The 12,229-nt window shown below is 38.9% G+C and overlaps 2 protein-coding genes across 2 annotated transcripts in view; one reads left to right on the top strand and one right to left on the bottom strand.

Annotated features, from left to right (window-relative positions):
* LOC124777058 overlaps positions 1 to 7,983 on the top strand; it is a 159,581-nt gene extending 151,598 nt beyond the window's left edge. The window contains exon 7 of the mRNA XM_047252332.1: positions 7,881 to 7,983. Within this exon, the coding sequence (XP_047108288.1) occupies positions 7,881 to 7,946 (66 nt within the window). The 3' untranslated portion in view covers positions 7,947 to 7,983. The remainder of the gene's footprint in view (positions 1 to 7,880) is intronic.
* Positions 7,984 to 9,057: 1,074 nt separating this feature from the next.
* LOC124775176 lies at positions 9,058 to 10,117 on the bottom strand. Its single transcript, XM_047250016.1, has 3 exons — positions 9,944 to 10,117; positions 9,361 to 9,859; positions 9,058 to 9,061 (listed from the first exon to the last, which is right to left on the bottom strand). The coding sequence occupies exons 1-3, from the start codon at positions 10,050 to 10,052 to the stop codon at positions 9,058 to 9,060; spliced, it is 612 nt and encodes a 203-aa protein (XP_047105972.1). The 5' UTR covers positions 10,053 to 10,117.
* Between the last annotated feature and the right edge of the window lie 2,112 nt (positions 10,118 to 12,229).

The following is a 12,229-nucleotide window of genomic DNA, read 5'->3' as shown; positions in this document are numbered from 1 at the left end:
GGTATCATATCTCCCATTTCATCTTCATCTACATCCTCTTCCATTTCCATAATATTGTCCTCAAGTACATCGCCCTTGTATAGACCTTCTGTATACTCCTTCCACCTTTCTGCTTTCCCTTCTTTGGTTAGAACTTGGTATCCATCTGAGCTCTTGATATTCATACACGTGGCTCTCTTTTCTCCAAAGGTCTCATTAATTTTCCTGTAGGCAGTATCTATCTTATCCCTAGTGAGATAAGCCTCTACATCCTTACATTTGTCCTCTAGCCACGCCTGCTTAGCCATTTTGCACTTTCTGTTGATCTCATTTTTGAGACGTTTGTATTCCTTTTTGCCTGCTTCATTTCTGCATTTTTATATTTTCTCCTTTCATCAATTAAATTCAATATCTCTTCTGTTACCCAAGGATTTCTACTAGCCCTTGTCTTTTTACCTACTTGATCCTCTTGCGTCGTGGCACGTTCCTTTTTTTACCGCCCTGCCAGTGTACAACAGTGTTCATTTGTCTAGCTAAAAGCTGTAGTAGAAAATACTAGATCACTACTGTCTGTTGCTGGCCACAACATACATAGAATTGTACTGTAAATGGGATGTAGCTAGCTACTGAAATAAAAGTTTTAATTTGGCAGTGTAAATTTTCAGGTGTATTTGTACGATAAAGATCACGGTTAATACTGCCAAGTCCGTACTAAGTGGCAACACAATGTAAAGTTCACACGCACACCACAATCACACACGTAGCCAGTTTATGGTATTTACACCCGTTACCGAAGTTAATAGAGTTCACTAGATTGTTTAGTTATGAAAATGCTCGCTCAAATGTTGTGCACTCTGCTCTACATGTAATACCTGTTCCAGTCTTAGATCGCACAACACACCACGTGGTTTTAACTAACAGTCAAAAGCAATAATTTTGATATTCTGTCCGAAATTCCACACAACTTCCACTATACCATTGACTTAAATACACTTTGTACTACTTCGTGAACTCGTAATTAGCATTTTTCCGCGATTTTACAGTACTTTCGTCGGAGCTGCTCTCAATGAGATGTTACTAGTTCGAACCCTCAGCCCCGACCCCCCCTAGATCACACCAAAGGCTTTGTTCCCAGCATAGATTGGCGCGAGCCTGCATTTTTCTGATTGGCTGATATCACAAACAGCAAATCAGGTTGCAGTACTATCCTGCGTTAACCCGCACTTTACTTCAATGACCAATCATAGTAAAACATTTCTTTCTATGGCAATTGCTAAATAAATAAATTTAGAAAAGTATCAAATATAAAATTACTCCTTCTGAAATTACCGATTAATTTGTGTTCTACTCACGATTTATTAATACCATAAACTGACTGCACATTTAATTATAGTAAATCCCCTGTATAATTTAACTGGTACTTCATGAAAACAAAACAATTTTCATTTACTTCTGTTCTTCTTCACTCATACAACACTCACACTGCTAATTACTACACATATAAATCAATTATAATTAAGCAAATACATTAAATATTAATCAAACATAACTTTACAGCATTGTTTTGACTACGACTGCTAGCACTGTCCATCATCTGCTGACCTCTGCCACCTACTAGTACAATTACGTGCAGCTTTGTAACTCAGGTCTATGTCAGCTGGTGACATCTGTCAATGACTCATGCCTATAACGATATCATCCTAACAAGTGACAGGAGCAATGCGAAGGCGCTACGCCCAACTCTGCTGCTGTCACTACTTCGTCCCTCAAAGCTACCCATCGTTCTTCTACTGTATTTCTTTCCCCCATTCCTGTCAATTGTTCCCTAATGCTCTCCCTGAAACTCTGTACAACCTCTGGTTTAGTCAATTTATCCAGGTCCCATCTCCTTAAATTCCCACCTTTTTGCAGTTTCTTCAGTTTTAATCTGCAGTTCATAACCAATAAATTGTGGTCAGAGTCCACATCTGCCCCTGGAAATGTATTACAATTTAAAACCTGGTTCCTTAATCTCTGTCTTACCATTGTATAATCTATCTGAAACCTGTCAGTATCTCCAGGCTTCTCCCATGTATACAACCTGCGACCGAACTGCCGAATCTTTCCGTCAGTAAATGGGGTATGTTCTCAACTGACTAGGTTGTTTTAACCCCCTCCACTGACAGAATGACCCACTTCCTAATTCCGTATGTATATCACCAGTACGGACTTGTAGCTGTCACGCCTTTGCACTTACTGCTATGTATTTTAACAGTAAATAGCTCAGTCCTAATGGTAAGAGGTAGTAGTGAATTCAAGTTGTTAATATTTGAATACAGCACAGCTGCCACACGCTCAGTTCACTTTTACTCCGGTCCTACCCTCGCCATTGCACAACATTAACTATGTGCTACTTGGACCTTGCTAAGCTATTACATTCACTTGCGTGTACATTTTGACCGTTACTTGCCAGTATTTACCTAATGATTAAAGCACACTCCTAACCGGACTATTTCCCAAAGAGCTGTGATGATTGAACGGGTTCGATCCACGGCCTACAGTTCACACGGTAACACTGCCTACCTGACCCACTTAACTTGGTAGTGAGCTTATGTATCCAATCATCACTGCTAGCAGCAGTGGATAATCCTATCAGCATGACGAGAGCAGCAGACTTACTGTTGAATCCTCCTGAAAATACATATAACTACAGTCGCCAGCTCTGAAGGAGCAAAAGAATAAATCAATTTTTGGCTCGTTTCAAAGTGAAACGGCTTGAGTTGAGTTTAAACTTAATTTTGAATATTACTATTACTGATCATTCAAGGTGATTCAACAAAGCAAATACTCTTTCAATTTCTGTGTGTTGACTCGGTAATTACTACCAATGCTATTTATGCAACTTGGGTTAACAAAATTCTATCCTTCAACTTTATGGAATGATTTTGGATATTACTCTTTGAACAACTGATGTAGAATTACTTAAGTGACGTTACTTAAAAAGTTACTCAGAAAAATTTAAAGTTAACTATAAAATGGCGACTCATTCTGGTGTGACCATTGCTCTTTTCAACATTCTTATACGCTAAAGTATTCTACAACAAAAAGAATTGTAAATGAAAGAAGCGATGGTGGCCTCAGTCTGATTTCACTATACTATGTTTGAGGTTACTACACTTAACAATGAACAACATGCGTCGTAATTTTACTCATAACTGTATTCTGTCTTCTGTACTTGCATAAAAAGAACAACTGGGATTCTCCTTTTACATTTCTATAAAGTTCGAATTAACAATTACAAGCAGTCTTGCCTTGGGTAGACGTGCCGGTGCTGGTGGTGAGATGTATTTGGATAACGCAACTCTTCATGCCTCATGCCCTTAGGTAATGGCGGCTGGAACCACGAGCTGTAGCACTCGTATAAGCTACTGCACGTTCGCCATAAAATCTGGGGGCAGGAACTCTTACAATCAGCCCCAGTGGCATAGAGGCGACTTCGATAACCATTCGTCACGTTTTACTCCACAAACGGCGACGATATTCGCCTCTTCGCCGTTGCACTATCACTTCTGCGTGAGCACAGTTACACACGTCCGATCACGTCAACACTACCCAGGCCATTCTATTGTTCAGTCTCTGTGTCTCCAGCTACCACGAGCGACGCTCGTATCACCAAGAGTGGGGGCCTTCCCCTATCACATTTTTATCGAAATCATTTAGTGTTTAAGAAATTTTACATTTATTTATTTGTTTATTTATTCATCCGTAGACAACTTGTGTTGTATGGATGTCGTCAACTGTATACATGGAATGAGTATATACATAATATTACTTCTGGTAGTACATATTTCTATGGTGCAACTTAATCGTTTGTACACAAAACAAATACACACCAATCTTAGTTGCAAATAAATATAAATTTACAAATGTATTCTTGCATGGGTTACACAAAACAAATGCACACCAATCTTAATTACAGATAAATATAAATTTACAAAGGTACTCTTGCATGAATTGAGGTGAACACATGTCATTTACAGTATTCTTTGACAGTATAGTAACATTTATCTGCTAAATAACTTTTTGCAGCTTTCCTAAAGGCATGTATTCCAGTTTCAGCTTTGATCTCCTCTGGAAGTCTATTATACATTTTTATTCCATTAGAGATGCAAATGGTGGCAGGATCTAGTGCAGTGTTGGTGTTTAGATCTGTTTTGTGTGTACTGGTCAATGTGTTTCTTTATATATATCACAGTCTGAAAGATGTATTCACATGGCACTGTCAAGATTCCCATGGTTTTGAATAAATCAGTACAGTGAGCTCTCTTGCCGCTTTTTGTTATTATTCGTACAGCCCTCTTTTGCAGCTTGAAAATTGCTTGTATGTTCTGCACATTTGTACCCCAGAAGGTTATGCCATAACTAATTATTGAATGCACATATGCAAAGTATGTAGTCTTAGCACATGAACTATTACATACTGACCTAATCATCAGGAGTGCGTAGCAAGCAGTAGCAATTTTCTTTTCTAGTGCTGCAATATGGTCAGTCCAGTTAAGCTGTGAGTCAACATGCATTCCTAGGAATTTTGTGTTTGTGACACAATCTATAAGTTCATCTTTAACTTTTAGGCATATGCTATTATGTTTTTTATTTATGTGGAAATTAATACTGTTTGTTTTTTTAATATTGAGGGTTAATTTGTTGCTTACTTCCCACTTGCATATATGATCGAGAGTTTCTTCAGCTTTGTCTCTCAATTTGTCTGGTGACTCATCACTGATAAGGATGCTGCTATCATCTGCAAATAGTATTGCTTCTCCGTATTTGACACTCTGGGGAAAACTATTGATATATATTAGGAAGAGTATTGGCCCTAACACACTTCCCTGAGGGACTCCTATGTTAATATGTTCTGGTTTGGAAATGTGTTTTGTCAATCTGCTGAACTTCGTTTGTGAGATCTCTACACACTGTACCCTATTTTCCAAGTATGATTGAAACCAATTTTTTACTGTTCCCCTTATTCCTAGTGCCTCCATTTTGTTTAGTAGTATTTTGTGGTCTACCGTGTCAAATGCTTTGCTAAGGTCAAGGAATATGCCTGTTACGAGGGCAGTTCAATAAGTAATGCAACACATTTTTTTTCTCGGCCAATTTTGGTTGAAAAAACTGGAAATTTCTTGTGGAATATTTTCAAACATTCCCGCTTCGTCTCGTATAGTTTCATTGACTTCCGACAGGTGGCAGCGCTGTACAAAGCTGTTAAAATGGCGTCTGTAACGGATGTGCGTTGCAAACAACGGGCAGTGATCGAGTTTCTTTTGGAGGAAAACCAGGGCATCTCAGATATTCATAGGCGCTTGCAGAATGTCTACGGTGATCTGGCAGTGGACAAAAGCACGGTGAGTCGTTGGGCAAAGCGTGTGTCATCATCGCCGCAAGGTCAAGCAAGACTGTCTGATCTCCCGCGTGCGGGCCGGCCGTGCACAGCTGTGACTCCTGCCATGGCGGAGCGTGCGAACACACTCGTTCGAGATGATCGACGAATCACCATCAAACAACTCAGCGCTCAACTTGACATCTCTGTTGGTAGTGCTGTCACAATTGTTCACCAGTTGGGATATTCAAAGGTTTGTTCCCGCTGGGTCCCTCGTTGTCTAACCGAACACCATAAAGAGCAAAGGAGAACCATCTGTGCGGAATTGCTTGCTCGTCATGTGGCTGAGGGTGACAATTTCTTGTCAAAGATTGTTACGGGCGATGAAACATGGGTTCATCACTTCGAACCTGAAACAAAACGGCAATCAATGGAGTGGCGCCACACCCACTCCCCTACCAAGAAAAAGTTTAAAGCCATACCCTCAGCTGGTAAAGTCATGGTTACAGTCTTCTGGGACGCTGAAGGGGTTATTCTGTTCGATGTCCTTCCCCATGGTCAAACGATCAACTCTGAAGTGTATCGTGCTACTCTTCAGAAATTGAAGAAACGACTTCAGCGTGTTCGTAGGCACAAAAATCTGAATGAACTTCTCCTTCTTCATGACAACGCAAGACCTCACACAAGTCTTCGCACCCGAGAAGAGCTCACAAAACTTCAGTGGACTGTTCTTCCTCATGCACCCTACAGCCCCGATCTCGCACCGTCAGATTTCCATATGTTTGGCCCAATGAAGGACGCAATCCGTGGGAGGCACTACGCGGATGATGAAGAAGTTATTGATGCAGTACGACGTTGGCTCCGACATCGACCAGTGGAATGGTACCGTGCAGGCATACAGGCCCTCATTTCAAGGTGGCGTAAGGCCGTGGCATTGAATGGAGATTACGTTGAAAAATAGTGTTGTGTAGCTAAAAGATTGGGGAATAACCTGGTGTATTTCAATGCTGAATAAAGCAACCCCTGTTTCAGAAAAAAATGTGTTGCATTACTTATTGAACTGCCCTCGTACATGTTCACCTTCGTCAAGTGCTTCTAAGACAAAATTTGTGAAGTGAGCTACTGCTGGACCTGTGCTTCTTCCTGGCCTGAAACCAAACTGTTCTTTACACAGTAGGTTGTACTTGTTTAGGAAATCCTTTAGTCTCTTTTTCATTATATTTTCTATTACCTTGGAAAAGGATGAGAGTAATGAGATGGGCCTCTAGTTTTCTATATTTTCTGGATCGCCGTTCTTAAATAGAGGCAGGACTTTTGCACATTTTAAGTATTCTGGGAAGCAGCCTGCAGTGAAACATTCATTTGTGATGTGTGCCAAAGGATGTTGTATGCTGTCAATGCAGTCCTTCAGTAAGCACACTGGCACTTCATCTAAACCTGCTGATGTTTTATTCTTTAGATTCTTCACAACCATCCTTACTTCTTCTGTAGAAGTCAGTAACAGTAACATTGAGTTAGCCATATAGTTCAATTTTTGTTCAGGCTGTTTTTTGCCAAACTTTTGCTGTAGCTCGGTAGCAACACTGCTGAAGTACTCATTTACAGTATTTGCTAGTGTATTTGGGTTATGTATAATAGCACCATTATGTTTGATTTGAATGTTTACTGTTTGTTTCCTGTTTGGTAACAGTCCAGGCTGCTTTAATTTTATTTTCTGCCTTTTCTATAATACTGTCATTGTGGGCTTTTTTTGCATCGCGTAATACTCTTCTGTATATTCTTTTGTATGTGTGGTAGTAGTTTAGGAAACCAGGATCACTATGGTAGTTTTTTAACCTGTTCAGTTGTTTGAGTGTTGCAGAGGATTTCCTTATTCCTTTGGTCACCCAGGTATTTCTTTTGTGTGAGTGTACTGCAGTTTGCATCTTTGGGAGTGCTTCATCAAATCTGAGTTTAAATAGTGACATGAATTTAGAAAATTTCTTATTTACACTAGTTTCAGCATACACTTCTTCCCAAGTTATACTGTTCATTTGCTTGGCAAATTCTGATCTGTTTGGTTTGGAGAAAATCCATCTGTATGTGTATGTTTTAGTTGTATTGTCTATATTTATGTTTAATTTTAGGATTTGACAGGAGTGATCAGAAAGGCCAAGGTTATCTACAATAATTTCACAACTTTCTTTATCTATGTCTGTGATCAATTGTTGATGATGAGTTTTTGGCTATCCTCGTGGCTCTGTTAACTAATGGTGATAACTTAAAACAGCGCAATATATTCAAGAATGAGTTACAGAATCTATCTGGGTTTTGTGTGTTTATATTTAAGTCTCCACAAATGAGAACCTTCCCTTTAGGATTCGAAGCCATGTCTAGAATCTGGATTAGTTTTGCAGTGAAAGTATCTATATCACCACTGGGTGAACGGTAAATACATATTATAGTTAACCTTTGTGCCTCATCTGTCTTGCTTATCTCTATGGCTGATATTTCTATGTGTTTTTCCTCACTTACAGAATTAATATCATTTCTAATTTTATAGGCAATTCCTTGCTTAACACATTGCAGTCGGGCCACAGATACTACTGCAATCCCTCAGAAGTCGTAGACTTTTGCGCCTTTTTTACATGGCTCCTGACCAAAAGGTAATGAAGGAAAGCAAAACCTTCTAACTGATGTGTGTGTTATCATCCTATATCTAAACATTTGTTTAAAGTTTTTTGTAAGATATCATATATTTACAGAATTATTATATTTTGAAAATTAGATGATTCAGAGGTAGAAAAAAAGTTTGAAATTGCAAGAAATCAGAATTTATTATAAAATAAATGTACAAAATTATTTCATTGAATTTTTACAACTCTTTTCATTGAGTAAAATTTGTCTTTGTGTGATATTGCTTGAAACAGTCAGGTAGACACAATCCTACATTACATTCTTCACACCACCATCTCGTCTCCCTTCTCACTCGTTTGCCAGTACTCCGTGCGCCTTTCTCAGAGCAAACAGTGCAATATCTTGATGCATATTTCTTGCTTGTTGTCGATGGGACGTGAGTGGGGAAATGCCTTGCTGTTAGCCTGTTTGCTGCTGAACCCTGCTTTTCATTTTCGTTGAAAACTTCGCTGGATTTCTCCAGTATTTGTTTTCCCAGGTTCACCATAAAAGTAAACAAGCTGGTTCGTTTGTGAGAGACAGGCCGAAGTTTCTTGTACAGAATGTAAGAATTGACCACGCACATCATAAATACATGAAAAAATACCTTTTTCCACCATTTCATTGTTCGTCGTTGAAAATAATAGTAGGTCACCAGCTGATCTCCATGATCAACACCAGTTTTATTTTTATTATAATCAAGTATGAGATCAGGCTTCAGTTTTTCTACCATTCCAGCCTTGGATTTTGTCTTAGTAACACTACTTGTCATTCTATGTTTGGTAGAAAGGGCAAACACATCCCTAGTATCTTTCCAGTGAAGTGCTAGCACGGAATTTTTTCTCTTGAATACGATTTCACCTCTTCTTAGTTTATTCTGTTTGAATTCCTGTGGTAGGCCTCTTCTGTTTCTCATTACTGTGCCAACAGCAGATGTGCCCTCATCAAACAACTTTTCAAATAATTTTACAGAAGTATAAAAGCGGTCCATGTACAATGTATGACCCTTACGTAGATAACTGTTGCACAAACGTAGCACCACTGAATCTGCACTGTTGTCTTTTTCACCTGCACCAGTGTACACTTCACAGTTCAAAACATATCCTGTTGCTGAATCACTTAGAATGAAAAATTTTATACCATACCTGCTCGGTTTGTTCTTGATATATACTCGAAATCGAATTCTCCCTCTGAATGGACATAAACCTTCATCAACTGTGAGATTCTCGCCAGGAGAAAAACTGTTCTTGCTTTTCAGTACAAAGTTATCAAAAAAAGGTCGGATTTTGTGTATAGGATCATGGTTTGGTTGACCCCTTCGTACATAATTGTTGTTGTTATTTACGTGAAGCATAAAGTAAATTGACCTAAATCTGTCTCTTTTCATGATTTTTGGAGGTAAGGAGGAATCTAGCATTAGGTCATTGCTCCAATAGTCCGTAATATTTGGTTTGTGTACAAGGCACATGTGAATAATTATAGCAAAAAACTGATACATCTCATGTAGCTTCACAGCAGACCAATTGGCCCAAAGCGACCTGGAAGTTATTTTATTTTGCATCCGCAATTTGGAAATTGTTGCTGCAGCGTAGCGGTTTGTTTCTGTCTTTATATTTTTGATGACATTTGCGTCAATAAAGACGCTCCAACAGTCAAATTCAGTGCTTTCGGCACTCAAGGGTGCCAAGACATTACTTACGCCTTCAAAGAGCGGTAATTGTTGTAGGACATCGTCATTTACCCATTCAACAACGTTGTTTTGGGACTGCTGTTGTTGTATTCTGCCTCTGCCTTTTTGAATGGGAGCTTCACACTCTTCTAATACGTCTGATGGCTCATTTTCATTTTCGGACCACTCGTTGTTACCTTCGAAATAAATGACATAAGTCAGTGAAACTGCCGAGATTATAATTGTGATTCGTAAACACAATGACTGACCATTATAATTACCATCTATTTCAGAAGAACTATTTTCAGTTTGAAATCCATCATCGTCAATTTCAGATCCAGATTCTTCCAGCAGCCTCAGAATTTCCTCTTCAGTCAAACTGTCCCCCATTTTACGACAAACGTTTGCGATAAAGACAACTACATAAGCACACTGCAAGAGTGAATGCGCGGGAATTGTTTTGGCTCCTTTTTTGAGTGACATAGCGCTTAGAGGATGCAGGAACACCATCTAGCGGTCGTCAGATGTACTACAAGACCGAAACACTCAGTTCCAGATGTCACTGCACGGATATAATGCGCCGCAACCTGAAATAATAATCGAGAAGGCGGCGCTCGGAGAATCTCCGAGCGCCGACTGTTACGGCAATAAATGCGCGCTCGTAGTTTCTACGGGCAACGACCGGAATGTGTTAACATATATACATGATCCACCACCTCTAATGGTGGTTCTACTATAATGACATGCTAGTATATATGAGTTTAAATTTATTAATGTTATTTCAGTTCCTCTACACCAATGTTCAATAATGCATGTGACTGAACTGTTTAAAGTTTGTAGTTCCACTTCTAATTGTTGCACTTTGTTTCTGACAGATTGTATATTTTGATGAAAGACTGAGTAACGAGCGCAGCTTACCTTGCCTGTATCTTTTGTTTGCATTTTGTTGACAGTGACTGATGCTTTGTGCCGGTTTGTCCCAGTTTTTTTCTCCTCTTGGTGCTGAACCATAAAAATCCTCCTTTGGAGTGATGTACTTTCTTGTCCTCTGGCTTGTTCTGATGGGGTGTGGTTTAGCTGGTGGCTTCTCCATTGGTACTGTCGTTTCTGGTGCTACTGCTGTTGTTGGCTTTGCTGTTGTTTGTCTCACTGTTGTCTGTCTCACTGTTGTCTGTCCCACTGTTGCTGTGTCTCCTGTTCTTATTGTTGTTGGTGGTGGTGAAGGTTCTGCTGATGTCAGTTCCGCTGCTGACGAGGTGACTGCCTTTGTTGATTTTTCTTGTATTGTGGAATGTTCTATTACTGATAGTGGTATAACAGTTGTTTTTGTGTTGAAGGTGTTTTGAAGTAGTTTTATTTCCTTCATTATCATGTTCGCCAGATATTCTTTCCCAATACTATTTAAGTGTAGTCCATGTTGTGTATGGAATCTATGACCTATATTATTTATATTAACATATTTAACATTTTTAAAACGTCTACAGATTTTGGCAAACTGATAGTTGGATTTTTGTATTTCTGTATTTACACATGATTGGTTATCCAGATCATGCCGATGTGGTGTATTCACGATTATCACATTTGTATGCGTGAGGTTCTTCAGACACTGTTTAAGATAACGTGTAGCATTTGCAGTTTCATTTTTATATACATCGTTTGAACCTCCGATGAGTATTACACAGTCTTTATCGTGTAGATTTTTAACCTCTCTAGATTCAGTCGTTTTTATTATTTCCACTAATGGGGCTCCCGGTTTTGCTATGCTACACAAACTTCTATTAGTTTTCTCTTTAATTTTCTTTGCGAGTCCACGGCCATGACTATCTGAAAGCATGAGTATTTTATTATGCGAGTTATCTGTTACAATGTTTTTGGTTTGAGTGTCTGTTTGTATGGGTATTTTGTGATGTACTTCAAGGTCATTTTGTACCAGTATTGTCTCATGAAGTTCATACGACACTTTATCGCTGTTTCGAGATTTTTTGATGTGTTTAGACTGTTCACTGGTGGTTTTAGGCCTACTATCTTGAATGTTTTTCTTCCCAAGCGACTCGTAACGGCTCGTTTTACCCTCGCTGTCTACAATTGCGAGTACTTCAAACGAGTTTTCATGCATGAAATTAACGTTACGGTCATTGTTCACACGATTTAACACTTCTTGTTTGTTGTTTTTAAACGTAGCTTGGTTGTTTTTAAACATAGCTTTGTTCCAGTTTTTGGAAGCAGGCAAAATGTTTTGCACTGAGTCCAGCGTGTAGCACGTACCTTGTTTTGATCAGAGATCATAATTTTCTTTCTTGAGCCATGAAATTTCTTTACGAAGCACTTCGACAATTTTCTGTAGGCTGATAATACGTTCATTTAATTTTGTTGTAACACCATTATCATTCACATAATGACTGATTTTCACTACGGAGCTGTAATTTTCGCGCACAGGAATATTACGAACACTTGAATCTGTCGCCATCTTTTACCCTGGAGTTCATACCAGCCATAATGATTTACTACTAGCGCTTAACAACATTAAATTATACAGTAATAACTTATAATTAACAAGAAAAAGAATA

This window comes from Schistocerca piceifrons, chromosome 2 (assembly GCF_021461385.2).
Source record: "Schistocerca piceifrons isolate TAMUIC-IGC-003096 chromosome 2, iqSchPice1.1, whole genome shotgun sequence".
Classification (NCBI taxonomy): Eukaryota; Metazoa; Arthropoda; class Insecta; order Orthoptera; family Acrididae; genus Schistocerca; species Schistocerca piceifrons.
The sequence above is the reverse complement of the archived record's forward strand: the minus strand, read 5'-3'. Positions and strand labels throughout refer to the sequence as shown.

Excerpts from the sequence above, each read along its gene's own strand:
- LOC124775176 (XM_047250016.1), bottom strand. The coding sequence starts at position 10,052 with ATGGGGGACAGTTTGACTGAAGAGGAAATTCTGAGGCTGCTGGAAGAA. Across the intron at positions 9,860-9,943 it reads TAGTTCTTCTGAAATAGATG|GTAACAACGAGTGGTCCGAA; the intron begins GTAATTATAATG and ends TTTATTTCGAAG.